General features: G+C 39.3%; 1 protein-coding gene across 4 annotated transcripts in view; it reads left to right on the top strand.

The window, feature by feature from the left end:
• The first annotated feature begins 538 nt into the window (after positions 1 to 538).
• Positions 539 to 27,482, top strand: part of IL17REL (interleukin 17 receptor E like) — a 51,639-nt gene continuing 24,695 nt past the window's right edge. The window contains exons 1-2 of one of the 4 annotated variants that reach the window (XM_040549341.1): positions 539 to 735; positions 22,448 to 22,475. In XM_040549341.1, coding sequence (XP_040405275.1) covers positions 634 to 735; positions 22,448 to 22,475 — 130 coding nt within the window. In that variant the 5' untranslated portion in view covers positions 539 to 633. The remainder of the gene's footprint in view (positions 736 to 22,447; positions 22,476 to 27,482) is intronic. The other 3 variants (XM_040549346.1, XM_040549350.1, XM_040549333.1) reach the window with 3 other exon arrangements.

Raw genomic sequence — 27,482 nt, 5'->3', positions numbered from 1 at the left:
TAGAACAAGAGGCTTCAGTTGATAAAATCAAATAACAATAATAAAAAAAATCACAACAGATTTCTAGGATAAAGGAGCTGGTTTTCTTGTTGATGAGAAACAAGAAACCAATCTTCCAAGAATACCGACCTCAACACAGATGCATTTTTTTTTATTTTATTTTTATTTCTATTTCTATCTTTATTTATTTATTTATTTTTATTTGGTTCATTAGAAAACCAGGAAGATAAACAAACACAATAACGCATGTGGATTTCAGTGAACCTGTCTGCTGCATCACTGCTGGAAACAAAATTCCCATTTATAGATGGAATTTACAAAAAAAAAAAAAAAAAAGAAATTTACTAAAACTCATCCAAATCAGTCATGATGAAAACCAGAAGAAAAAGGCTTTTATTGTGATTGTCAGAAATTCATATTTCCCATTTTTCATTAAGGAACACAAGAAATGAATTGAACATGATTTTTATTTCCCACAACTAGCAATTTTCTGTCTTTGCAGAGTTTTAAAGGGAGGAGCTCAGAGGTGCTGTGGGAGGGACTAAAATTCTTACTAAAGTTTTGGCATGAGAGAGAGAATTGTCAGAGTAGAAGACTTCTTCTGAGGTTTTGATTTTTTTTTTTCAATTTAGGATGATAAATATTCATGTTCAGATTCTTCTAATAATTCTTTTGTGGAATTCTGATTGTCATATTATTCCCAGGATTGAAGAATGTGGACTTTCATGTTCTCAGGTAATCTCTTACTTGTTCCTATTTGCTATCTCTTAATATAATAGTTGTATGCTGCTAAAATAATTGTAAACAGAGCAAGAAAGCAGAAACTGAAAAAGTATTTCAACTATCCTGACCATTTGATTTATATTCCTGTCATTCTCAATTAAGTATACAAAGTGGCAAAGATGACTGTTGTAAGGGAATAAGAAAATGCATTTCACACTATTTCCAGCTGCTGTTGTTGTTAGTACCTTTTAAAATCTGTCTTTTGTATTTGAAAAACAGTAATGAAAATGATTTAGTTTATATGAAGTACTTTGAAGATTAAGTTTTTACAATAAGTAGTGGTGCCAAATAGATGACAGGGAGGAACGGGAGGTTTCAGAAATTGCTCATTATGTTAGGAATATAGGAAACACTGACTTTTCTGTGAATAAATGAATTAAGCTTGAGAAAGAGTAAAACCTGTTTTTCATTTTGTGGAATGAATGTAACTGGACTATTAAATTTAATGACTTATGTATGTGCATAAAAGTGGAGTGTGAGCCATACCATCTCTTTAATAGCTTTGAATTTTGGATGTTTCCAAATATCCCCACAAAGGGGCAGTATAGAGATATTTTGCTTCTGTTGGCATTCTGGACGTTCAAGAGAAAATATTGGAAGATAAATAAAAAATAAGATAAAAAGAATAGGGTGTCTGATATTTTCAGTCTGAATAGGGGATGATAAGTATGTAGTTACTTTGGAGAAGTGGAATTCATAGCATGAGAGAGTTTGGCTGTATGTACAGAGTCCTGCTTGAAAATGTCACGGTATTATGTAGCCCCTAGGATAGGCAACTGAGACTTATTAAACTTCGTCTACATGTGGTGGTACTACCCAGATATTAAGTTAGTATGTTATAGCATTTTATTCTATATTTCATGTGTATCCTAAAATGTATCAGGAATAAAGATGCTTATAAAATACTAGAGTTGAGGGGAAAAATATTTGAAAAGTTGTCTTATATTTCTGAATTCAAATTCTGCAGTCTCTCCCCACTTAAATAATAATTTAAAAATAATAACATATAGTAATAAGAGATTAATCTCTAGATGTACCTGAGCACTTTTCAGCAACAGTTATGTACTTAAGTTTATGAGCGCAAGAACACAAGCATTTTAAGTAATTTATTCACCTTGCAATGGGTCTCCTTGGTCTGCTGCCAATGGGTGGCAATGGGTGTTTAAAATAGATCTCATTTACCTTTCTAATTTATTTCTCCAGAGAGTGCTTAACTCTCAGACTCAGAATGTAAAATGCAATAACAACTTCTAAGGTGGGATCCAGTCTAGGGGACAGGTTTCACCTCTGTGGACCTTGAAAGGCACATTTCTCTGTTGTGTCTTAGGTATGTATGTTAGGAAGACTGATTCACGAGTTGCCTACGATGTTGGCAGAGGTCTGAGGTTAGGAAGACTGGATCCCTTTCTTTGCTTTCAAGATACTGTCTTACTTTTCCAACACTGAAGGCTGGATAAGTAAGAAAGACTTTTTTGTTGTTGTTTTAAATTTTCAGGGGAAATGCATTATTTCCAGTTTAATAGAATGAAGTATCAATGTCATTTCTGATTGTAAAAGACAGAATTCAGTTTATGTTCTGTATGTAATGTTTCTGCTAGATGTATTCAGTAGAATCTTGAATGCATTAATGACTTTTTAAGACAAAAATGTTTTCTCACTGGAAACAATAATGATCTCAACAGGGCAAATTACTGCCAGCTTAGGATTTTCAATCCAATGCAAAGCATTTTAGCCACATGAATGTTAGAGTCTCATGACTAGGTTCTTAAAGAAAACTCCTTCCTTTTCCATGGGAAGTAACCTCAGTTTCCCTACATAACCCATCACAATCCTATGGCCTCAGTCCCATTCCTACCTGAGTTACTTTAAAAGGGAGCAGTTTACCTTCATAATTCACAACTAAATGTTCTTTATAGGGGCACCAACCAGAGGTTACAACTTATCTCTCAGTGTATGCACAATATATGTCTGCTGCCTTCTGTTCTAGCATATCAGGTCACAAGTTAGAGAATTTAGAGTCAAAGGAATTGCCTTTTCTAGCAATTTACTTAATGAGATAGTGAGATATTGTAATTTTAAAGCCATCAGAAGTTTTCTGTAGCTACTATTATTATAAGTGTATGTTACAGGGTTTTTTTCTTCCTTTATGAAGTTTTCCTGTAACTCTATATAGTGAGTTTCTCTTCTGCAGAGTCAATACTGAGGTTGTATGGTTCTTCATAAAACAATAGGGGAATTAAAAACTTTTGGATTTTTCTGCATTTTTCAATCTGTAGATATTGCCAGAGGGTTTTTGAGCACGTTTAGTAACTGAAAATGTTGAGTTTGATCATCAGACTAGATTTTAAGGTGACTGTGCCCCTTGAGTATTTGTAAGCAACTTCTTGTACTTAGCAAAGTAAAGCATTAGTTGTACATACTAGGGAAATAGTGACATAACTGTTTTGAGGTATGTGACCTAATAAAACCTTCACACTCAACTGTTTAGATTTTGGATCCTATTACAACTCAATGAATCATTCTTAGTTTACCAGGAGTATTCAGCAAGACATCTTTGCATTGGCTTATAAGATATCCAGGTTTCATTACTATACCACAAATTACTTTACTCCTATCCAATACAGAAAAGGAGAAAACAAAAGATCATTGGATGTTTATGCAAGTATCACACGGCAATTTAAACAGCATGAAAATATACAATTGTGGATTGAATGACAGCAAAGGAAACACCAAGCTTTCATCATGTACTATGTCTTTTTTTCTCCTTCCTTATTTTAGTGGCTTGGCTTTAGAGCATGTATGATATTCTGGTATTCAAAGGTTAACTACAATGGGCTTGGTCTCCAGGCCTCATCCAATAGCAAATAGAGTTATCAACCATGCTTCCCTGTAAAAGCATAGGGGAATCCCATACTGCAATTGAAATTGGGTTTGTGCCCTACTCATTTTACAATCCACATTGTTTGCAGGCTGTACAGAAAGAAACAGGCCTACGCCAAATTTGACTCAACAGCTGGTAGAGATCAAGTGCGCTACATTAAAAAACAAAAAGAAAAACAACAAAAAAACCCCAAACCTTTCCAGAAAACTATGAAATAGTATTTGTATTGTCTGCCATTAAATGCAGTAGCATTTCCAAAGTCTGTGAATAAAGAAGAAAACCCTAAACTGAATGTGGTATTCCCCTGCAATTATAAAGATTATTGGCAGCAAATTCTTGATATAGCTGCTGCCTGCTCATGCTATTCATAGATGAAGTGTGTAGTGTTTCTTGACTGGATATTTATGCCATGGATCAGACCATTCTGACTGAATACTACACATTGCAAAACCAGTGTTACAATACAGCTCTCAGGCTGCTAACTCAGCTAACATAAATTGGCATTCATTCTCTTTATCATGGTAAGCAATTTGTATTTTAAAAGTAATCCCAAGACTTTAAACAATGCACGTGAGAATCTAGGTGACATAATTCAGTTTTTCTCTAAAACCTGTTTGAAAAACTGTTTTTAGACATGGTAAATGGAGATCAAGATCAGAGACCTGTTCTTCTCAGAGCGACCAAGTGAGGGAGATACCACTGTGAAGTCCCAGGAAGGGAAGATGGTTTACCACAGGCTTTTTTGTGTATGCCAAGATATACCTAATGACTGGAGGAAATGCATAAAAATGTAAAGCATATCCTCTGCTAAAGTTTACAGTAATGCAGTGCAATCTATGGGAGCATACCCTAAATAGAAAGCCTGTGTTTTGCATCCCTGCCTGTCATTGACTTACTTGTGTGGGCCTATTGAAGTAATTTCACCTCTCCGGTTTTCACAAGTACAAAATAGTGCTGACCTTCCTGTGTGATATGTCTTAATTACAGGTTTTAATTAAGTGCTTTGAATACTATAATTAAGTGTTAAGTTTTCATTAGTCAAAGCAGTCATACTTAAGGGGCTCAATCATCTTGAGTCACTGTATTGGAGTGATATTAGCCCATTTGCTTAGATATCCCGGCTTGTCTTTTCTGCTGGTTGTCAGGAGAGTAGCAGTTTAGCAAGTTTAGGTGATTTATCTCTTGGTCTTTGTTTTACATGGTCAAAAATAGCTTGGCAATGACATGAGACACATTGCTTTCATGTTTCCTGCTGTGTCCTATGCCATTCATTGGTTGCCACCCCATTTCCTCACCCCCAACTAAGAAAACAGCCGGTAACAGATACATACAAAAACTTAAACTCTCCAATGTTTCTCATAGTTACAGCATTTATCACCACTTCTTTCAGGAGAGATGGAGATGGAGAAAGCTCTGCAATTCAGGACTTGCAAAAAATGCAATAGTAGTTCTTGTTTTTTCTTTCCCCCTTCCCCCTTCTTCAAGAACTCTAGAAAAAGGTTGCAAGGTCTGGAAAGAAATGAGCCACTGGAGTACCAAAAGCCAAGGCACTACAGATAGTTATTAAAGTTGGGGACTCAAAGTCAGCTGATGTTGGCACTGGACTTTACAAGGTGTCCTGAAGTTCAAACACAAGGCAGTGCTAGAAGCTTCATCACCATCAGACATCAACACAAGTGTGTGCAATCAGTACCTGTACCAGGAGGTAGAAATAAATAAATAAATAAATTATCCAAGCTCAGCAGAAGATGGGAACAGCTGACCTTTATTATTGGCAGGGAATTCTAGCTCATGAATATATTTGAGCCCTGAGCTTAGGGAGGGAATATATGCTTCAGCTTCATTTGGACTCAAATTTCAATGGGGAATATCGAAATTCAGGAGCAAGTGCTTTCCACATCTGCGTAATATTGCTTGTTGAATGACTGCTTTGCAGTTGGAAAGCTACTTGTAACTTGGTCTAAACTGTACCTTTTAATCACAAAATCACAGAATGGGTGAGATAAGGAGGGACTTCTGGAGGTCATCTTGTCCAACCCCCCTGCTCAAGCAGAGTCACCTAGAGGAGGTTGCTCAGGACCATGTCCAGGTGGCTTTTGAATATCTCCAGGGAAGGAGACAACTTAAGCAGGAAAAATTGTGCAGAGAGAGGTAATAATTTGTACTAGACCAGGTGGTGTTACCTTGCTGGAATTCTTGCAGAAAGGTCTAGAATTGGCTTAATTTGTACATCTGCTGGAGCTGGCAATGCTGTACCTACTACTTTGTCACATTGATTTATACAGTCTCATTCTCCTACTCTTGCCAGAATGCTTGTGCTTGTGGAAGAATCAGGAGTGATCAAAAATGAGAAAGAACAAGAAGATGTTTTAAGGAATTTATTTGTAAGGATAGTTTTGGATAGTCTCCTGTCTGTTTGGTGTTTGCCTCAGCATTGAGGAGCTGGGCCTCAGTCCCAGATAGGTAGGTAACTTGGACCTAAGGAGGTCCAATGTTTCTATCCCTGACTAAAAATCATTTGATTTTTGGGAACCATGAATTCCCAGGTGCAATGCTGCGGCTACTCAGCTGTAAAAACCAGGAACACATTTAAAGTTATATGTACTATGTTACCATCATCCCCATGAGCTGCATACGTTTTATACATCAGCTTTGGCACTGCTCAGTCATAGAATCATAGAACAGCCCAGGCTGGCAGGAACCTTGAAAGATCATCAGGTCAATCCTTTGGGAAAGGGAGCCTAAATGAGATCATCTAGTACTCTGTCCAATTGCACATTGAAAACCTTCACTGATGGGGACTCATCATGTCCCTGGGGAGGCTGTTGCAGTGACTGGTTGTTCTCACTGTGAAATCTTTCTTATATCAAGATAAAACCTTTCCTGGTAAAGTCTGTACGTGTTGCCCCTTGTCTTCTACATGTGGCTCCTTGTGAAGAGAGAGCCTCTGTCCTCTTTGTAAGCATCCTTTAAGTACTGGAATACTGTGTTGAGGTCCCCCATGAGCCCTCTTTTCTCCTGGGCTGACCTAACTACCTCAGTCTTTCCTCATGGGATGGGGTCTCCAGCCTTATGATCATCTTCATAGATATAGTTTTTGTACTTTCAGGAAAATATTTTTCTTTGTTAACATTTACTTTTTGCTTTTTGAAAACCATAGTTATCTGCCTTCATAAAAAATGTAAATAAAACACAAACTGGAAAATGTTACCAAGCAGAAGTTTGTTACAAAGGAAGTTCCAGAGTAGCTCTGGCTAGGAATTAGTATACTTGGCTAGGAATGATTCCAGAACCAGTAAATTAATTTATACTGAGATGTGATATGGACACGTCACAACCCTGACTCTGCCTTCACAGATACATGAATTTACTGGACCAGAATTTTGAGAAGTCGTGAATGAGCTGGAAAGTCACAGTAAATAATAATGCTGAGCACTAGAATAGGTTGCCTGCAGAGTTTATAGAGATCTCCACACATGCTTGGAGAATATCTCTCAGATATGTCTCAGATAAAAATAATTCCTCCTAAGGCAGAAACTTAGAGTAGATGGCATCTTGAGTTCTTTTCTAACCTTAATATCTCTGCTTTTATGTGTAATTTCCTCTTTTTTGATCTAAAGATAGTCTTTCAAGTCATATTTAACTTACTGCTGCTTTGGAACAGTCAACGGAGCCAAAGACTTGCCTTACTGTATTGCATATGCTGCCCTTTTGGTATGCAAAGTATGGGAAAGTTCCAACTTACTGGAAAACTGTATGGAACCTACACTTTCATTCAAGAAGCATCTGTGCAAAAATGAGCAGAGTTTAAGTTTTACTTAGCAAATGATCTGTGGCTCTTTCTCCTGCAGAAAAATGTTTCAGCCTTGTTGCTTTGAATATGTGTGGTAAATTTCAATCACTTCTGGAAAACTGATGGTCTTGGTGTTGCCTCTACTTGCCTGCATATTTTCAGAAAGTATGAATCATATAAACACCATTGTATGGTGCTAGATGTACATTCATTGTCTTTTCTTGGAAAAACATTGAGGAAATAGAATTTATTGCAGTTAATACATTTCACTGTCTTCAGTTTTGTTTTCCCCTTTCATTCCTAAATATGCAAACTTCCTTGATCTTTTTCCCACTTCCTCATCTTCCTGACCTGCTGTTCTTCCTTCCATGACTGCAATGACAGGTTTCTCCATTGCTTTTTAAATGTTGATATTGTTGTACTGTAATTTTCCCTGTTTATAGTTTTTTTCTTGCATTTTAGCAATTCTCATTAGAGTATCAAGTTTCATGCTAAGTTTTGGTCAGTAGCATGAGTTCTTTTAATTTTTCCCCCTAGTTTTTCATATATTATTTTTCTATAGGATATAGCATAATAATTTTATAGAGTGTGATCACATCAGTGTTAGCATTCAGTCTGCCTCTGTAGTTTATTTTTCTCATCCACTTTCGGAAAAAAAAATGTATATTTTTTAGGAGAATGTGTGGCATAGGTGGTTTTTAGTGAGTAAGGGCTATCATTAAAAATGAGACATAGAGTGAAGCAACGTATGAAGGTACTGAACACTGATGGGATTATTAAACTGAGGCCGCGCCCAGGAATTATTGCTGCCTCTAGGGACAACTGTGCGATCAGGAGAGTCAGGTGAAACAATGTGGCTGTTGTAAAGTTGGTGGAATCCTGCCTCTTTGGAACCACTTCTTTTGGACCTCTGCCACCTTTAATTGGACCTGTGCTAACTTTAGCAACTACAGTATGTGAAGATACACAAGATAAACCTAAACTAGATGATTATCCCTTAGGTTTTTTTTAACCCCCCTTCCCTCAAAATTATGAATTAACAGTTAAAAGAGAAATAGGCTATGTAATGACTTTTAAAGTGATTACTTATTATTTTATATTTTATAAGATTTATTCTTCCTTAGAATCTCCAAATTTATTTATAACTAGCTCCTATATTAGTTATCTCGAACTGCAGATATTGCAACTAAAATTCATAGTATAGATATTTTCATTAGAGCTTTTCTACACAGCAAATTTTGATTTTTTTTTTTTAATTTTTTATTTTCCTGTACTCACACAGTTTCAGGGGAATATTTTTTTTGGCTTTTGTTGCTCCTGACAAGAGAGGCATATGTGCAGGGGTTCTGGTATAAGTTTCTGATGTAGGATTAAGAATTTCAGATGCCATAAAAATCCAAATATTAATATTTAGGGAATAAATCCTTTCTCTCCAAGATTTTCAAGTGTACAGCTAAAAAGAAAAAAAAAAAGTTTCTCATCTACATGCAGTAAGACAACTTTTCTCTCTCTGCTGTGGCTAGAGAAAGAAAAGCAAGCACAATTATAACTACTCATATATCTTGGATGCCATCCAAAGGGACATGGACAAACTTGAGAAGTGGGCCCATGTGAACCTAATGAGGTTCAACAAGGCCAAGTGCAAGGTGCTACACTTGGGTTAGGACAATCACAGACATGAGTTCTCTAGGTGGAGAACTCATTGAGCAGCCCTGCAGAGGACTTGGGGGTTCTGGTAGACAAAAAGCTCAACATGAGCCAGCAGTGTGTGCTTTCAGCCCAGAAGGCCAACTGCGTCCTAGGCTGCATCAACAGAGGAGTGGCCAGCAGGTCAAGGGAGCTCTGCTCTGCCCTTGTGAGGCTCCATCTGTACTGCATTCAGGTCTGGGGCCCCCAGCACGAGAAGGATGTGGACCTGTTCAAACAGGTCCAGATGAGGGTCACGAAGATGATTGGAGGGCTGGAGGAGCTGTCCTATGAAGAAAGGCTGAGAGAGCTGGGGATGTGCAGCGTACAGAAGAGAAGTCTCTGGGGGACACCTCATTGTGGCCTTTCAGTACTTAAAAGGGGCTTATAAAAAAGATGGAGAGTGACTTTTTACACAGCCAGATAATGACAGGTAAAGGCGGAATGGGTTTAAACTAAAAGAAGAGAGATTTAGATTAGAAGTTAGGAGGAAATTCTTCACTCAGAGGGTGGTGAGGCACTGGCACAGGTTGCCCAGAGAAGCTGTGGATGCCCCGTCCCTGGAGGTGTTCAAGGCCAGGTTGGATGGGGCTTCGGGCAACCTGACCTAGTGGGTGGCATCCTTGCCCATGGCAGGTAGGTTGGAATTAGATGATCTTTAAGGTCCTTTCCAACCCAAGCCATTCTATGATCCTATCATGATGATTTTATCATCTTTATCGTGAAGTCTTAACGGAAGCAGTTCCTTAACTGATGATATGGCACCAAGGAGGAATGCAGTGGCCTGTCAAGACTGCCGTCTGAGACTACTCTGCCACTGCTTCCAGTATGGCCCGAGGGATCATTTGCGTGGCCTTACATCCTTACACAACAGCATAACAAGCTAAGGCTAGAATAAAAACAAAATCAACATTTAAAAATACTTAGCACTAAGAGCTGTAATCAGGAGTATTTCTAAGCTTATTTCAATTAAAAAAATTTCTGTGTCTAACGACAAGAGGGAGAAACACCATTTTTATGAGAGCTGCAACCAACAGAAGCATGTGCTCCTTTGTTTCTCTCCATGACTTTGAAGTGTGTCTCAGGACTGACATATGGCCTCCAAAGTCTTGAAACTTTTACAAGGAATATTGCCAAGTCTGCTTTCTTGTTCTAAATTTTGATATAACTTTGTGAACCACACTGGCAGGGTTGGGAAGGGATTAGGAAGCTCATTTTTGTTTTTAAGAACTACTCCTCCCCCCTCCCCAAGTACAATAAAATAAAAAATAAAATAAAAATCAGTATAGTATCTGTGTGACATTCTCACATTCCGTGACCCTGTCCTTTTCCTATGGCTCTAGGTTATTAAATGCAGATTAAATGGAGATCATGAGATAGCATTAAACATTTGTCAGGGCAATATGAGAAACCTGCATGCTCAGCGGGGTGCTGCCTCAAGTGAGCCAAGGGAAAAAGTTAAGCACAAGGTTAGTTTTAACTCCACTCTCTGGAGCCCAGACACCCAAGTTAGAGTAGCTTCTGAGACCCACTCTTCCAAAGTTTTTTTTTTTCTTGATGAATGCTTAAAATAAAATGTAAGTAGCCTTTGAAGTAGGAAAAAGATCTCCCATTTCAATGTTGAAAGCACTTGACTTTAAAATTTCACTCTCTCTTGCCTGTCCTTCTTTCAGACCGTTAGTCTTTCATTTCATCTCTATACAGTATCACTGCTTTGACAGGAGGCCTGGGAAACTCTCATTTACTGGGCAGCATGGCAAAAAGATAACTTGTGTAGAGTTAGAGCAGCTTCAGGTTAAGGAGAATGTGGCTGCCCCTTGAGGTTTGGACTTGAACAGCTGGAGTATAACAGCTGGAACACGCCCTTATTCTGCTTTTCTTCTCTAACACTTCCCTTCTGAAAGGGAAGCTAGGCTTGAGCTTTGTTAATTTGATCTCTGTTACTATTAAATCTCCTCCAGCCACCTGCTACACTGGGGGGACATGGTTGTCTCACAAGTGGATGTACGCTATCCCAAATAACTTTGGTGTGAGGTAGGTGTCATTCCTGCTCTGTACTGGTCCTGAACTAGGTACCAAGTCCCAAACATCCAGAGAGCTTTCAGGTCTGAAAGAGAGCTGCCTAATAAGCTTAGGTGCCTTTAGGGTTAGGTGGCAATTAATAGGGTATTATGGATCATGGTGTTTGGCTGAGATAATTACAGCTTGCTTAAATGATGTTTCAGGTATCTAAAGCCTCTTTTAGATTTGGAACACAAAGCTGACTTAATCTCATTTTGCAAATGACTGCAAACCACGGCTTCATTTCACTATCAGTAGTAATGTAAAATCCACAAAGAGAAATTGACTTACTTGGAAATGGTGTTAGTGGCACTTTTCTCATGAGCAGAGCTAAAGGTTTTATAGGCAAAAAGTTCTTCTCACATTTGGATCTGATCCAAAATTTATTCAACTGAGTGGAAAGATTTTAACCAACTTTCAAAGGTTTGGAGTTAAAACCAGTCTTCCACAGTCGTGAATGTGAGGAGGATGACATTTATCATCTATAAAGGCCACAGTGTATTTCAGGGCAGTGTTCTGCTCCTGGAACTGACTCTAAGCACAAGAAAAATGAATAGCTGCCCAGAGCAAAATGGTGAGGGCCTTGCTGTGTATGCCAGAGCATGGGAAAGCCAGGCCTGCAACATATTGCTTCTTTTGCGGAGGAATAGTGTTGGGATGTATGAGAAGACAGTAAGTGGAATGTAAAAAACGTTAAGGCCTTCCAAAAAAAAAGCCACTGCCTCCAGCAGCAGCAAGAGGGGCCAATCTAACCCATGGGGTCTCTTTTCATAATCTTCAGTTCTTGCTTTTTTTCTTTTCTTTATTTTTTTTTCTTTTTCCTTTTCTGTGGAATCTCACTGCCCACTGGTTCCAGTGGCTGCAAGTCACAGTCTTGTCTGTGCTGCTGAGGGATCTGTACTAAACTTTTCTTGTACCCTCTTTTGGGCAGCAGAGATCATTATATTGTCCTAACTTCAAAGTACTGGGCACCAGCAATTATCTGGAGAGGTTGTGGAACCTATGTCCTTGAGTTTTTCAAGGACTGGTCAAATTCATGCCTAACTTGATCTAGTATTGGCCATAATACTGCTTCTAGCAGGAGGCTAAGTTTGGTGACCTTCAGAGACCTTTTCCACCCAAAATTTCCTTGATTCCATTTTATCATCCTCTGTATGAGAACTTCAGTCATTCATTGAAATAACCATTAATGCTGTGTTAGAATGTCCCTGTCTCATTGTTAGACTGGAAGTGCTGATTTCGTACATTAGTTTTCCTTTCAAGTAGCTGAGTGGTCTGAAATTTTTGACACTCTATGTATGCGATGGTGCTGATTTATACCAGCTGAGGGTATGGCATTCAAAGTGCATTTTAATTTTACTTTGTCTATTGTATGCAATTTTGTTAACAACTTGTATTAATATTTTAGGAAACATGAAATCAAAATGTTTGACATTATTTATTTATTTTTTAAAAAAGAAGCTAGAGCATGCTGTTGCTCCAGGCAAATCCTGCTTCTAGTCCTGGAGTTGAAGCACACAATAGATCAGGCAGCTTTTATTTCAGACTGTCATAGCTCCCTTTGGTCCAATAATTTTAAAAGCAGTTGGCTTGTGTGTAGGCCCTTTTAGTATCACAGCATTATTTTTACGTACAATTCCTTTAAACAAAATACAAGGGGGGAATATTCTTCCCAGTTGTGAGACCTCAAAGCAATACTGTTTTGACTGGATGTTCACTTATAGGATGATTGCATGCCACTGCAAAGAGTTCCCAGACATACAATTTTTGTGCTGCCAACTTTCACTTGTTCTGTCCTGCAGTAATGGTCAGGTGAAGTTATATGCCACATGCAGTCCAGTTAAAATATGGGGAAGTCCAGTTAAAATATAGGAACAAAGTTCTTCTGCATCAATATAATGCAGGAGGAAGCATATGCTGTCTTGAAGACACAAATCTCTGTTACACCTGAATAGTAAAAGTTAAACGGACAAAAATCTAAGGGGCCTGAAGGTCTTGTGTTAGTCACATGCTCCTGCATTACTGAAGTACTGGTAGGCTGTAAGGGAAATGCTGGCCTTCAGTTTTGAAAAACAAGAAGTTGTGGGCTCATTGCCCATTTGCGTATACCACTTAAAGGGCAAATGGTGCAGCATACAAAAATTGGTAAGATGCTATGTCTTAGATCCCTGTGAAGCTTTGCTGAGGATTGTCCAATATTCTTCAATAAACCCAATAATTTATTCCCTGTTTGTTCATTGCCAGCTCAATGTTTAACTGGAAGCATGTCAACATGGTGTTAACACAGGCAGAATTTAACTTGTGCTGTTGGACATGGAACTGCTCTTATCCAAAAAATGTGTGGCCTCAATTAGCCCAGTTCTGAGGCTGAGCTTAACATTCCACTTCTCAGTTGTGCTTATCCTCTCAGATTCATCACTGCACCCATGTGATGGGATGTTTTTTGTTCAGTTTGGTATGTTTGCAGACAAAGTTGCTGCTCAGAGTTGGATAATATGTAGTCATGACTCAGAGATGCTTTGTTTTTAGCATTCTGTAATAAAATCTGGCAACATCCAGGTGGTCTTGTAAAAACAGTAGTCCAAAATAATGCTTTGCCTTAACTTCTAGTGCCAATTTCTTCTCTGCATGGATAACAGTCCAATTGTTTTCTTAGCTGATCCCACTATATGCCATTGATGTGTATCTGATTACAGTGTCAGTAGAAGCTGAAGAACAACCTTGTCTGCCAGAAAGATAGTTTTACCTTGGCAACGAAAGTAATTACAGATGACGTCAAGACAAAAAGACAAATACAGATGCTCCTTTTGAGAAAAGGTCTTTCAGGGACAGTGTATCAGTAGAACTAGCTGTGAATCCTTAACAATTCTAAGTGTTCATATTAAGCATATTAATTCTTATAATTCCTCTAGTTCTTTGTAAATATCCTCACAATTTTATTCAATTTCCAAGTGTATTCTGTTGGCCTATTATTTTTCATTTCCACCCATTTCTAATAACATGCTTTTTAACATAAATACTTGACCTTGATGTATTTAAGACCTTTTTTTTTTTTTTTTTTTTTTTTTTTTTTTTGTGGGACAGGAACCATTATATTATCACTGTGCTTTCTCTTACTGTAAAGGTTTCTGTTTCCTTACATATGGTAAGATAAATACAGGAGTGATATTTAAACATGGCTTAAAATGAAATAAAATAGAATGGGGAAAGCCTTCTGAGGTTCCAGTTCTCACCAGCATCAAGGATATGTAAAATGCAAAGTCATTATCTCCTTTGTGTACGAAAATAGCTCTGTGAAAAGCTAAAGCATACTCAGCTGTTTCCATTTGTGAAGTTTTCCCCAGATGACTTCTGTATGTGAAAGTCTTTGTAAGAAATTATGGTAGTGTGTTGGAAGGCTGAGGAGTTCATGATACAGCTCTGAAATTTATCTGTTTCTATCCAAATTTCTCAGGCTGCATAGATCCATAGCACTTTGGCTGTGGCTGTCCACCTCTCAAAGACCTTGTCTTTATGGAGGTGACTGAGATCATCTTTGTCCAGTTTTTCACTAGAGGCCATGAGAAATCATTTGGGACTCTTAAAGCCCAGCACATCTGTAGGATCGTCCTTCCACAAATTGAGTGGGGTAAGCTGATGGACAAAAGAAAAGCTGATCGTGGATTACTTACATGTAAAGGGGTAAGCAGCTTCCTGTCAGTATTGCAGGATGGCTACAGATATAACCATATGTTTGTGGTGCTCCTGGTTGAGACAAAGAGCATTACCACTTTACAAGGCACTGAATAAACCCTCATAGAAACTGTCTTCAGAACTGCACAATGGCTCTGGCCACCCCATTAGAGGAACGGAATGGAATGGAATGGAATGGAATAGGATAGGATAGGATAGGATAGGATAGGATAGGATAGGATAGGATAGGATAGAATAGAATAGAATAGAATAGTTCAGTTGGAAGGGACCTTCTAAGATCATTGAGTCCAACTGCCTGGCCTCAGGAAATACGTGTTAAAATAGAAATAAATGGTGAGGAGGATGATGGTAAGAAGGAAAGACTATTTTATTAGAGGAGAATAAAATAGTTGGCTCTTACGGCCTTGCAAAACAAAATCTGAGAAAAGATGTTTTACTGGCTGTGGATAAATGGGAAGTAAATTCCAGGGTTGAAACCATCTATTTAAGTGAAAAGGTAATAAACACAATCAGAAGTCAATACAAACTAACCATTATTATGTTTGCCTTCAAAAATAAAAGTTTTGTTGTTGTCAGAGAACAGGGCTTCTGGAGAAGCGTTGGCATTGGAGCAGTACACACAAAAGCCTGTCTTATTTTAAAACGTTTTTGAAAGGTATTAGGTGATGTGGCACCTGTAGTTATCAGGGGACTAGGCCCAGTGATCTGAGAGATCCCTTTTAATTCCATGTAGAATACAATGAATTTGTGCAGAGTATCCCCTCTTGGCAGGAAATAATAATAATAATAATAATAATAATAATAATAATAAAAACAACAACTTGACTAGGTTTGTCATCTTCATCAGCCTTTTGGCTACTATTTGAGCATTGGTTCTTGCAGACCACACTGCATTAAGACAACCCACTCACTGTGCTGTAAGACAACATACAGCCTCTTGCTTGTTTTTAATGGTGATCAAACAACATAAGTTGCTCGAATAGAGGGAAACTTCAGAATATGGTCATGTTCCTTTTTCTCTGCCCTCTCCGACAATTTGGCTTTAGATAGTAGTGTAGGTAGTAGCTTTTCTGCTGAGGATATCTCAAAAGGGGGAAAATTTTTTCACTTTACATTCACTGACATTAGTGTAGGCATTTTGAATCATAGAATCATAGAATCATAGAATATCCTGAGTTGGAAGGGACCCATAAGGATCGTCAAGTCCAACTCCTGGCACCGCACAGGTCTGCCCAAAAGTTTAGACCATGTGACTAAGTGCACAGTCCAATCGCTTCTTAAATTCAGACAGGCTTGGTGCAGCGACTACTTCACTGGGGAGCCTGTTCCAGTGTGCAACCATCCTTTCGGTGAAGAACCTCTTCCTGATGTCTAGTCTAAACTTCCCCTGCCTCAGCTTGACACCGTTCCCACGGGTCCTGTCACTGGTGATAACGGAGAATAGGTCACCTGCCTCTCCACTCCCCCTCACGAGGAAGTTGTAGACCGCGATGAGGTCCCCCCTCAGCCTCCTCTTCTCCAGCCTGAACAGGCCAAGTGACCTCAGCCGCTCCTCATACGTCTTCCCCTCTAGGCCCTTCACCGTCTTCGTCGCCCTCCTCTGGACACTCTCCAACAGTTTAATGTCCTTTTTGTACTGTGGTGCCCAGAACTGCACACAGTACTCGAGGTGAGGCCGCACCAGCGCAGAGTGGAGTGGGACAATCACTTCCCTCGACCAACTAGCAATGCCGTGCTTGATGCACCCCAGGATACGGTTGGCCCTCCTGGCTGCCAGGGCACACTGCTGGCTCATATTCAACTTGCTGTCAACCACAACCCCCAGATCCCTCTCTGTGGGGCTGCTCTCCAGCGTCTCATCGCCCAGTCTGTACGTATAGCCAGGGTTGCCCCGTCCCAGGTGCAGGACCCGGCACTTGCTTTTGTTAAACTTCATGTGGCTGGTGATCGCCCAGCTCTCCAATCTGTCCAGATCTCTCTGCAAGGCCTTTCCACCCTCATCAGAGTCCACAACTCCTCCAAGTTTGGTGTCGTCGGCAAATTTGCTCAAAACACCTTCTGGTCCTACATCCAAATCATTTATAAAAACATTGAAGAGGACTGGCCCTAAAATGGAGCCTTGAGGGACCCCACTAGTGACCATCTGCCAGCCAGATGTGGCCCCATTTACCACAACCCTTTGAGCCCTGCCCGTCAGCCAATTGCTCACCCATCGTATGATGTTTTTGTTTAGCTGTATGCTGGACATTTTGTCCAGTAGGATCCTATGGGAAACCGTGTCAAAAGCCATGCTGAAGTCCAAAAAGATCACATCAGCTGGTGTCCCTTGATCGACTAGATGGGTGATCTTATCATAAAAAGAAATCAAATTTGTTAGGCAGGACCTACCCCTCATGAACCCATGTTGGCTGGGACCAATGACTGCATTGTCCCCCAGGTGCGCTTCAATAACTTCAAGGATCATCCTCTCCATAATTTTACCAGGCACTGACGTGAGACTGACAGGCCTGTAATTGCTAGGGTCTTCTTTCTTACCCTTCTTGAAAATTGGCACAACATTTGCCAGCTTCCAGTCTACAGGGACCTCTCCAGATTCCCAAGATCGTTGAAAAATAATTGAGAGAGGTCCCGTGATGACGTCAGCCAGCTCTTTAAGCACCCTGGGATGAATCCCATCTGGATCCACGGACTTGTATGGATCCAGGTGGAGCAGCAATTCCCGCACATGTTCAGGGTCGGTTGGGAGTTCGTCATTCCCACCGTCATGGTCCTCCAGCTCAGGGTACCCTGGGTCCCGAAGCCCATCATCAGTGTTGAAGACAGAGGTGAAGAAGGCGTTAAACGTCTCTGCTTTGCCTATGTCATTGTCTGTGAGGAGACCCTCCCCATTTAGTAGCGGACCTATGTTTTCTTTGGTTCTCCTTTTTCTGTTCACATATCTAAAAAAACCTTTTTTATTGTCTCCCACAGACATGGCCAGCTTCAACTCTAGTTGGGCTTTGGCCACACGAATTTTTTCCCTACAAACACGAACAGCATCCCTGTATTCCTTCCTCGTCGCCTGACCCTCCTTCCAGCAGCTGTACACTTTCTTTTTTCGCTTAAGCTCCAGTAGAAGTTCCCTGGTCAGCCAGGCCGGCCTTCTGCCCCACCTGCCTGACTTCCGATATTTTGGAATCGCCTGATCTTGTGCTTTTAGGAAGCAGTGCTTAAAGTGCTTAAAGCACTGATGGACGCCAATGCCTTCAAAAGCAGTTTCCCAGGGGACCTTGCTGACTAGTTCCCTGAGCAGCCTGAGGTCTGCTTTCCCCATATCCAGGGCTGAAGTTTTGGTGACAGTTTTCCTTCTGTCACCATAAATTCTAAACTCAACCACTTCATGGTCACTATGACCGAGACAGCCGCCAATTGCCACGTCTCCCACAAGACCCTCTCTGTTCTCCAGCAACAGATCTAGGAGGGCACCTTTCCTAGTTGGCTCGATGATCATGAATGAATGTTGAGTATCTGTTGTCAACATGGCCCCAAATTATGATCAAAATATATTTTAAGGCAATTTCAGGCATATTACTACTCCTTACAGAATGAACCTATGAACCAGGTACAACAGAGCTGGCAGGCGGACTGTGAAACCAAATTTGCCTCATACTCTTTCCTGGGTTGATAAAACATTCAGGGAAGAATTTTCACAATACTGCTTTTGCTTCAGTGCCTGGAGGAATAAGAGAAAATGGAAAGCAGGTCTAATCTTTGTTTCTTTCCCTCAGCAATTTCATTTCATGAAAATATCCCCTGTGCCACAAAATCCTGGTCTTCCTCTGTTGGTCTCACTTTCTTCTCTACAGTCTTTAAACAACACAATGTGATATTACAATTGACTTAGATTGAGAAGTTGCTGTGCTAGCTAAAAAGTTGGCACCACACCTCCTATTCAGAATGCTGCACGTTGGTGGTGTCTGTTCAGATAACCTCTGGCTACAGTTGAGTAATACCACAAATGGGGAAAACCCTAGAGAAATAGGAAAATCCCTAACTGTACATTGTGTAAGTATATTTTGCTTAGGCTCATTGCCAAAGCAGATATGAATCAAAGATGCTCTCTGTATTGGACTAAAATGTACTATCATGTTCAGGATCTCATTTTTGCATAAAAAAACACCCACAGCATTTGTGAAAGGGGAAGAAAATTTCCATTCTGGTTTTAGTGTGTTACGTTTTTCTATTGCATTCATCACTGAAAATTCCTGAAAACAAAAGATATAGAAAGTGGGAGAGGAACTTGGTTAATTTATTTGAGTTCTTCTTTGAGACAAATGGTCTCTTTTGACTATTTTGCAAAATTATTATAGAAGAGAAAAAAACAAAACACTATGGTATTGTACAATAAAAAGAAATCACTTATAAAAAAAGGAATTGTGCTGTGACCAAATGCTTGCTGTAACTGGCAAGTGTTTGTGCAAATGCTTGATTATTTACGTAAACCTTCCCAACAACTCTACACCAAGAAAAAACTTAAGCGCCCAGGATCCATTATATGTTTCCCTACCAGAACCAAAATCAGTGCTGGATATCTTTTTCTTTTTCTTTCTCTCTTTCTTTCTTTTCTTTTCTTTTCTTTTCTTTTCTTTTCTTTTCTTTTCTTTTCTTTTCTTTTCTTTTCTTTTCTTTTCTTTTCTTTTCTTTTCTTTTCTTTTCTTTTCTTTTCTTTTCTTTTCTTTTCTTTTCTTTTCTTTTCTTTTCTCTTTTTCTGATGGAGAAGATGTGAAAATAAACACAGGATGTTACTGTGTGATCAGAGACCAAGGCTGATATGAGCAGTAGTGAAAAACAAGAATTAATTTGGACAGACTAGAAGATATAGGAGATTTTCTTGAACATCCTACAGCCTCAGAGAAACTGGTGGTTTGTTTTCTTGTCTGTAACTTAATTGATTTACATATGATTTGCTTTTTTAAGGTGTCATAACAGGGGATCTGAAACATTGGTCTTCTTTAAGTGAAGGTTGGTTCTTCCGAGTTTTTTGAGATTTATGTTGTGTACTGCGGTGGAATCTTGATTTTTATCTAATACATTTTTGTACTACGATGGTAACCAGAAAGAAGAGTTAAAGAGAAAGTAATAGCCAACTATTTTGAAGACAATCTAAGAAATTTTTACTGGCAATTGGGAACTCTCTCAAACCACCTGACTAGAATATTTTCAATAGTCTGGCTGTAAAATGGCAAATTAAAAATACGGAAGTAATTTGCTAAATTATCAACCTCATGAGAGATTAATTCCTTCCAGTGAGCAGTGGCTCAGCAATTAGCTGATCCATTAGTTAGGTTTTCTTACCAAGAAAGCTAACTCCTTAACTCACTCACTCACTGAATTTTTTTTGCATTGTTTGTGTATTTGTCTGTTCCATTCCCTAAGGCCACTGAGGACCTCAAGTAAAAGGCACTGAATTCAGATTGTCCTTCTGCATACTTGTGCAGGGTCTGGTTAGAAATAACTCACAATTAGATCTTTGAAACTGCAGTTAAAATTCCAGTGGAGTTTTATATGAGCTGGCATGTTCCACTTTTATTGGATTAGTGTTGAACTGAGATAGTCAGAAAGCTATAGTCTTCCTTCTACTGGTGAATCTGCATCAGAAAAATCAGCAAACTACAAACGAAGCTTTTCTTCAGAAATAATATATAAATGACAAATATTTCTATGAGCTCATTGCAGCAGAAATGAGGTCACATCAGTTAAATATTTCAGCCCTTCAGGGAGAAATGAGGATTCTCAGGGAGAAATGAGGATTCTATGAAACCACTGAATCAGAAATACTGTTTTAGAACAGTTATGTAAAGAAGTTTGATTTTCTTTAGATTTCCTTCTTTGAGTGTAGATGTAATGTTGTATAGAAGCAGCCAAAATAATATTTTTAAGAATATCACAAATAGTTTTTGTAATTTGCAGTCTATAAAAATATGTTCCACTTCTGTCTTATTATAAAAAGTGACTTAAGGTACCATATTTTATGCCTCTACAACTTTTATGGGTCATAGTGACAAACTGCCAATTATAAAAGATGATATCCTACTCCCAGAAGAGATTATTAAATATAAAAGTTCCAAATGAACAAATGAATAGAAGAGAATAATAACTAGTACAGGTTAGATACTGGTCAAAGGTGTTCTAAGAGCCTTCTTTGAAAACAAACTTATTTAGCTAAAAACTCAAATGCAGCCATGAAGGATAGAAGTGTACATGAAGTGTACACTTATCAGCTAACCCAGGGTAAGATCATACGCATGTGCAGCTGTCACAAGGCTGTAATTTCACACCTTCAGAAATAATATGATTTTGCTCTAGAGCTGTGTTTATGGGGAGGACAAAACTACCTGTGGATGACGGCCACGTGGAAGACAAAGCAATAGTTATTTTTATGTCACGCTAATACTTATCCAGGCTGCCAACTCTGTATTTTTCTACAACTTGAGAACTTGCAAATGTCCACTGAGAGACTTTTGCTGGCTTTAAAACTTGCAGATTGTTGACTTATTGATAAGGTTGTGAAATACTTTAAGAGGACTAAGAGCTTCCTGTCCACTTGAGAGCAGAGGAGTCCAGGCAGTACCTGCTCCTTTTGAGGGTGTGACAAATGCATCTCTGTGAACGAGACACTGATTTTAAAGGAAAGTAATGGGGAATATACTTTATGCCATATAATAAGGAACACTGGTATAAGTGTTATGTCAGAAGCTTGAATGTCAGAACAGGAGAAAAATATATCTGTTTGTTTAGTTATAGACTGTATTTAGCACTTAATGCATAGTATTCAGAATAAGATTTGCTATATTTATATTCTATAAAATTTTCGTTTGTGGTTGAGTTTTTATTTTACTGGGAAAATGGACAGAGTTTGTCTGAAAGATAGCTGGAAACCTGTTCAGATCTCAGTGTCAGCTCACTTTGCCTGTTACAAAAACACTTGCCCACTTGAATGTGGCAAGCACTGTTCCTGAGTAATTTCATTTTCAGGATCCTGAGTCAGATAGTTCTCAGAAATAAAATGACGATTCTTATTCCTTAAATTCATTTGCAGCTGCTGTAATAATTCCTTCTATTGGCCTAGTGTGATCTTCTAAGACTCATCTAACATTCAGAAGAGCTATAGATATCTTCCATTAAAAAATCACTTAGCTTCTTTGCCTGATTGTGAAACAATAAAAAAACTATTGGTCAATGTAAATGGCAGTGCACGATAAAATTATATCTTTATTTGATAGAACGTGAGACTTGTTATAACAGTTACATCTCAGCTGAAAATTCATGAAAATAAGATTAATACTGATCTTGTGTCCCTATACTTATCAGGCCATCATATGAAGTAGTAGTGTGCATTTTCACTGTATTTGAAAATCTTTTTTCATTTTGAAAGTGATTTCTGTTATGGTCTGTGAATATGCTTACTTGTTTAAGGTATGTTTATATTTGTGTATAATTATTAAGTAATATTTATTTTTATCATTTCCTCAGAACAGTTTATATAATAATATTTTTGTTTCTGTTTGCAGGGGATTCATTGTAAAAGCAAACCTTCCAGTGAGTATACATCATTCACTTTCTACTACATTTTTTTTTGGAAAATAAAGATAATTTATTGCTGATAATAAATCCGCGTTCCTGGTCATGTCACATCACCGTGCCATTTGACAGGGTATTTTCTACAAGTTTCCTTGTACAAAACACTGGAAATTGGTAGGCCTTTCCTGGATCCATGTGGCAGTGTCCACAGACAAGGAGAAGCTCAGGCACTGAACTGCAAGTGAGTGAGATTCTGGTGCTGTGGGGTGGGACAGTGGGATACCAGCTGTCCTGAGTCTTATTCTGAAAGCATGATGTTTGTGGGGCACGTACTATTGAGGTGGAGAGAAAGAACATGGCTTTGAAAGGGATGCAGTCGGAAGTCCCCCATGGAAAAGTCATTAGCTTTCTACTGGTAAGCAGAGTGAACCATCAGTGGCTGGTTCCAGGACTGTGAACGAGTCTTATTTGTATTAGACAGCTGAGCTGATAGTTACACAAACTGCATGGAAGAGAAGAACAGAGAAACATGGGTGTTGATAGAATAAGAGAGAAACAGGGATATTGATCTTTACTCTGCCAAGCTGAAGCATGCCTTCATACCTTTGGGCAGCACAGGCTGAGGAAACCAAACCCTTCAACCACGGTCTGAAAGGGAAGGACACTTGCAATACTGTTGGTTATGAGTTAAAATCATTGCTAGGTATTACACAAATGCAGATCTAGATAGTGGGGACTCACTACTGGTACCACAAGGTGGTGATTCATTCCACCTATCCTAGGACAAGGTGAATTACATGCTGGGATGGAAGTGAGAGGGGTTCTCTGTCTTTCTGACTGCCAAAGGTTCTTAGGTGATGCACATAAACTTAAACTAGATATTTAACTCCTAGCTGGATATAGACTTTAGGCACTTAAGAATTTGTAAACTGAAGATCCTTATCTTGCAATATGATGTACATGAAGCAGAGCTGGTTGTGGGTTTTCAGTGCTGCCTGAAAATGACTTATCAGCTATCTTTAATACAAGTAACATGTAGGATGGCTCAGCCTTACAAGAGTGATGAAAAAAACATATTTTTAGTTTTTATCCTACTTCACTTGTGCAACAATGGGTGTGTACTAATTTCCATACTTCCTTTTCTACAGTCATGCATTTTGTTGTTTATTTTTTGAGGTAAAATTACCTCAAAAGACCTTAACTATGTAATAAAGCATCTTTGCAGTAGTCAATGCTTTTAGCTGCACCAAAAAGATGACTTTATTCTGCAGAATGTACAGCTATCAGCTCTGTAGCGTTTGGCAATGGAGCTTTGACTGCCTTCTCCCTCCCATTCTCCCAAACTATTAGTAGTACGTAATGGCTACTGTAGTATTTGAAATTAACTGTACTTTATCAAGACCCCCTGATTTAAGAATCACTCAGAAAATATATTTGGCACAGTATAACACCATGTTATTCACTATCCTTGCAAGTTTGAAATGCTTTCTGGATGCACAACTTTGAAACTCTTTGAATTTACTGTGCATTGAAATCTATTGTAAAAGAGAGGCTGCATTTTAATCTGTTTTGTAACTGGTGCAAGTACTTTTAAGTTGCAAATGTTGGTATTTGTTAACTGAAGTGCACAGTGTGGTTATCTTAGGAGAGTGTATCTAGTTTGTTTATGAAGATGGTTAAATCATCCTAATGCACAGATGCAGCAGATACTGTGGTAAATCATATGCAAATAGGTTTAAAATGCTACTGCAATTTATACTCATGGAATGATGCCCCAGTGAAGCAATTTTAGTGCACAGTAGAGATACTAACAGATTTAACACTGTCACTATCCTAAGTAGTTCAGATTCTTACAATTCTTGTAGGGTACAAATAGCAGAAAAAAAGAAAACAGTTAGGAGTTTCTACTGGGAGTTGCCCCGGGCCTGTTATTAATGGGGTTCTCTGCATTTTTTTTTTCCTGTTCTCCAATTTCATCTTCTTTCCTGAGGCTTCAAATTATCCATCTAATCATTTCTATTGCGTATCCATTGCTCAGCTCTGGCTTCTATTATACAAGGATACACAAGGTGTGTTTTGCTGTCGTGACAGTTCTGGGTTGATTGCTGCATCATCAGATAAAAAAATAATCTGCTGTGGTTAAGATGATGGCAAAAGTACAAGGAAAGTGATGCTGAATAATAACACTTGGCTTCTTTATGCCTGGGTTTATATGTGTCCATAATTAAGGATTCTTTTATTACAGCAACAATCCCTCTCTCATGTAGGGCTAATTACAGTTACAATTCACAAACATAAAATTTAGGCAAGATTTACTCAGCAGATGGTTTGTGTAGCAAGATATACCTTTATGTCTTCTGAGGTGTAGATCAAACTACTTGTGAGAAAAAGAAGGAGGTGTGTGCTCCAGAGGAAACTATTTAAAGGGGGTGGGGGAGCAAAGGGGTAGTAAAAGATACTAAGGGAAGTTTACTGAAGAAATAGTCAGAAATGAGTCCTCTTTTGTGATTACAGAAGTGTCTGTGATGATTTATAGAAGGGAAATTATTTTCTGTAAACTCTTCCTTGTATTATGTATTAATTGAGATCCAAACTAATATGTCCATGCACAATCTGATCCATTTAAATTATTATTAATGAATTTTGGAGCATCTTTTGCAATTCTCAAGATGTATCCTAAAATTAATGGAAAGAAAATCCAAAGTGAAAGAGTCTTTTCATTTTATCCAGTGTATTACTTATTTGTTCTTGGTTTGAAGGTAAAAATCATGACCAAGAAAAAATGTCCCTGCTTACAGTCAGGCAGCAGTCCCTAAAAGTTTGTGCTCCTGTACAGGTTAATATACTTTCAATCTTTACATTTAGAGCACTTTCCTTCATGCTTGAAGGGATAAGTAAGGATGTGCTTTGTCCCTCCATCCTACTGTGATGCATCCTTTCCTTTGGGAGAACTTTGGATGCATATTTTATGTGAGCCAACGGGCATCTGTGTTTGACAATAATTCTTGGCTAGATGTTGAGGGATGCACCCTTTCCTCATGATTTGAGGTGGGAGTGTTTGGATGCAAGGAAGCAGTCTCAAGTTGCATGACAGGGGCGTTTAGACTGGATACAAGAGTATCTTCATGGAGATGGTGGTCGAACATTGAAATGGGCTGCCAAAAGTAGTGCTAGAATCCTGATGTCTGGAGGTATTTAAGAGACAGGTGGACATGATGCGAAGGGACATAGTTTAGTGATTGGACTTGGTAGGTGTGGTGGTTTTACTTAGGTGGGCAGCCGAGCTCCACCACAATCACTCTCCAACTCCTCCTCCTCAAAGGGAAAGGGAGAGAAAAGACATGAAAAGGGCTCAAGGGTTGAGATAAGGGCAGGGAGATCACTCAACAATTATCGTGATGGGCAGAACAGAGTAGGGAGATTAGTAAAATTTATTGCCTATTACTAGGAGGCTAGAGAAGTGAGAAACAGAGAAAACAAACTGAAACACCTTCTCCTCATCCACCTTCTTCCACGTCCTCCCCCGAGTGGTGCAGAGGAATGGGGAATAGGGGCTGCAGTCAGTCCCTAATGCTTTTCCTCTGCTGCTCCTTCACAGTCACTCTCTGCTCCTGCTCCATGTGGGGTCCCTCCCACAGGATGCCGTCCTTCCGAAACGGATCCTGTGTGGGCTTCCCACAGACAGCAGCTCCCCCCAGACCTCCTGCTCCTGTGTGGGCTCCTCTCCACAGGCTGCAGCTCCAGCCCAGGGCCTGCTCCTGCGGGGGCTCTCCATGGGCTGCAGCCTCCTCCAGGCCACATCCACCTGCTCCACTGGGGGCTCCTCCACGGGCTGCAGCGTGGAGACCTGCTCCATGTGGGACCCATGGGCTGCAGGGGGACAGCCTGCTCCACCAGGGGCCTCTCCACAGGCCGCAGGGGAACTTCTGCTGCGTGCCTGGAGCACCTCCTACCCTCCTTCTGCACTGACCTGGGTGTCTGCAGGGCTGGTTCTCACTCCTTGCTGCCCCAGCTGCTGATGCCCAGCAGTTCTTTCCCCTTTCTTAAATCTGTTCTCACAGAGGCTCAACCAACATCTTTTATTGGCTCAGCTCTGGCCAGCAGTGTGTCCCTTTGGAGCCGGCTGGAACTGGTTGTTTTCTGACATGGGGCAGCTTCTGGATTCTTCTCACAGAAGCCACTTCTGTAGCCCCCCACTACCAAACCCTTGCCATGTAAACCCACTACAAGTAGGTCAGGTTGATGGTTGGGCTTCATGATCTCGAAGGTCATTTCCAATCTAGACGATTCTATGATTCTATGTTATCCCGTATTTTATGGCAAACAGGCAAACACAGTGTCATGCCATTGCTGTTTCATACTATGCTCTTCATAATAGTTGAGCACTTTCTAGGAGTATGTTAAACAGTATGACTAATAAGGTCTAATGCCTTTTTTTTTTTTTTTCTTTTTGTTCTTCCAGAGGAGAATGGGCAGTGAAATACTTGGTTTTACTTACGTGTCTTTTAACTTTCATGCTATATACTGAAGTTAGTAGGGTAGGAAGTATTTCAAATAAACTGCTGTTGTGTAGTTGCAGCTAAAGTGAGGTGTGCTGCATTGTAAACCACACAGCCAAGGGACAAAACCCAATTCCCTGGCTATTCATTAAGACAGTTTCTTCAACTCCGATTTTTGGGACTACAAACAATGTATATGAGATCGATAAGCCTAAGGAATGCATTGGGGATTAAATCCACCGTATTAACATACATTCATAAATGACTGAAATAAATTCATAAATGATTTCTTTTCAGAGCAGTCTGAGAAGTAGAAAGAGTTGAAATATGGCTAACTGATGAGATCTGGAGCCTTAAGACTGTTTTTTCTTTTGCATTAGTCTACAGAAATCAGCTGTATGAACCCATGTCCCAAGCTTTTGAGCATGACCAAATTGGCATAGGAAAATTAGATGATAATTAGTAGTTCTGTTCAGAGGTTCTGTTTATGCCTTAAAGAAGGCCTGGATAATATATATATATATGC

This window comes from Cygnus olor, chromosome 1 (genome assembly GCF_009769625.2).
Source record: "Cygnus olor isolate bCygOlo1 chromosome 1, bCygOlo1.pri.v2, whole genome shotgun sequence".
Taxonomy (NCBI): domain Eukaryota; kingdom Metazoa; phylum Chordata; class Aves; order Anseriformes; family Anatidae; genus Cygnus; species Cygnus olor.
This window is presented reverse-complemented; position numbering and strand designations above follow the sequence as displayed.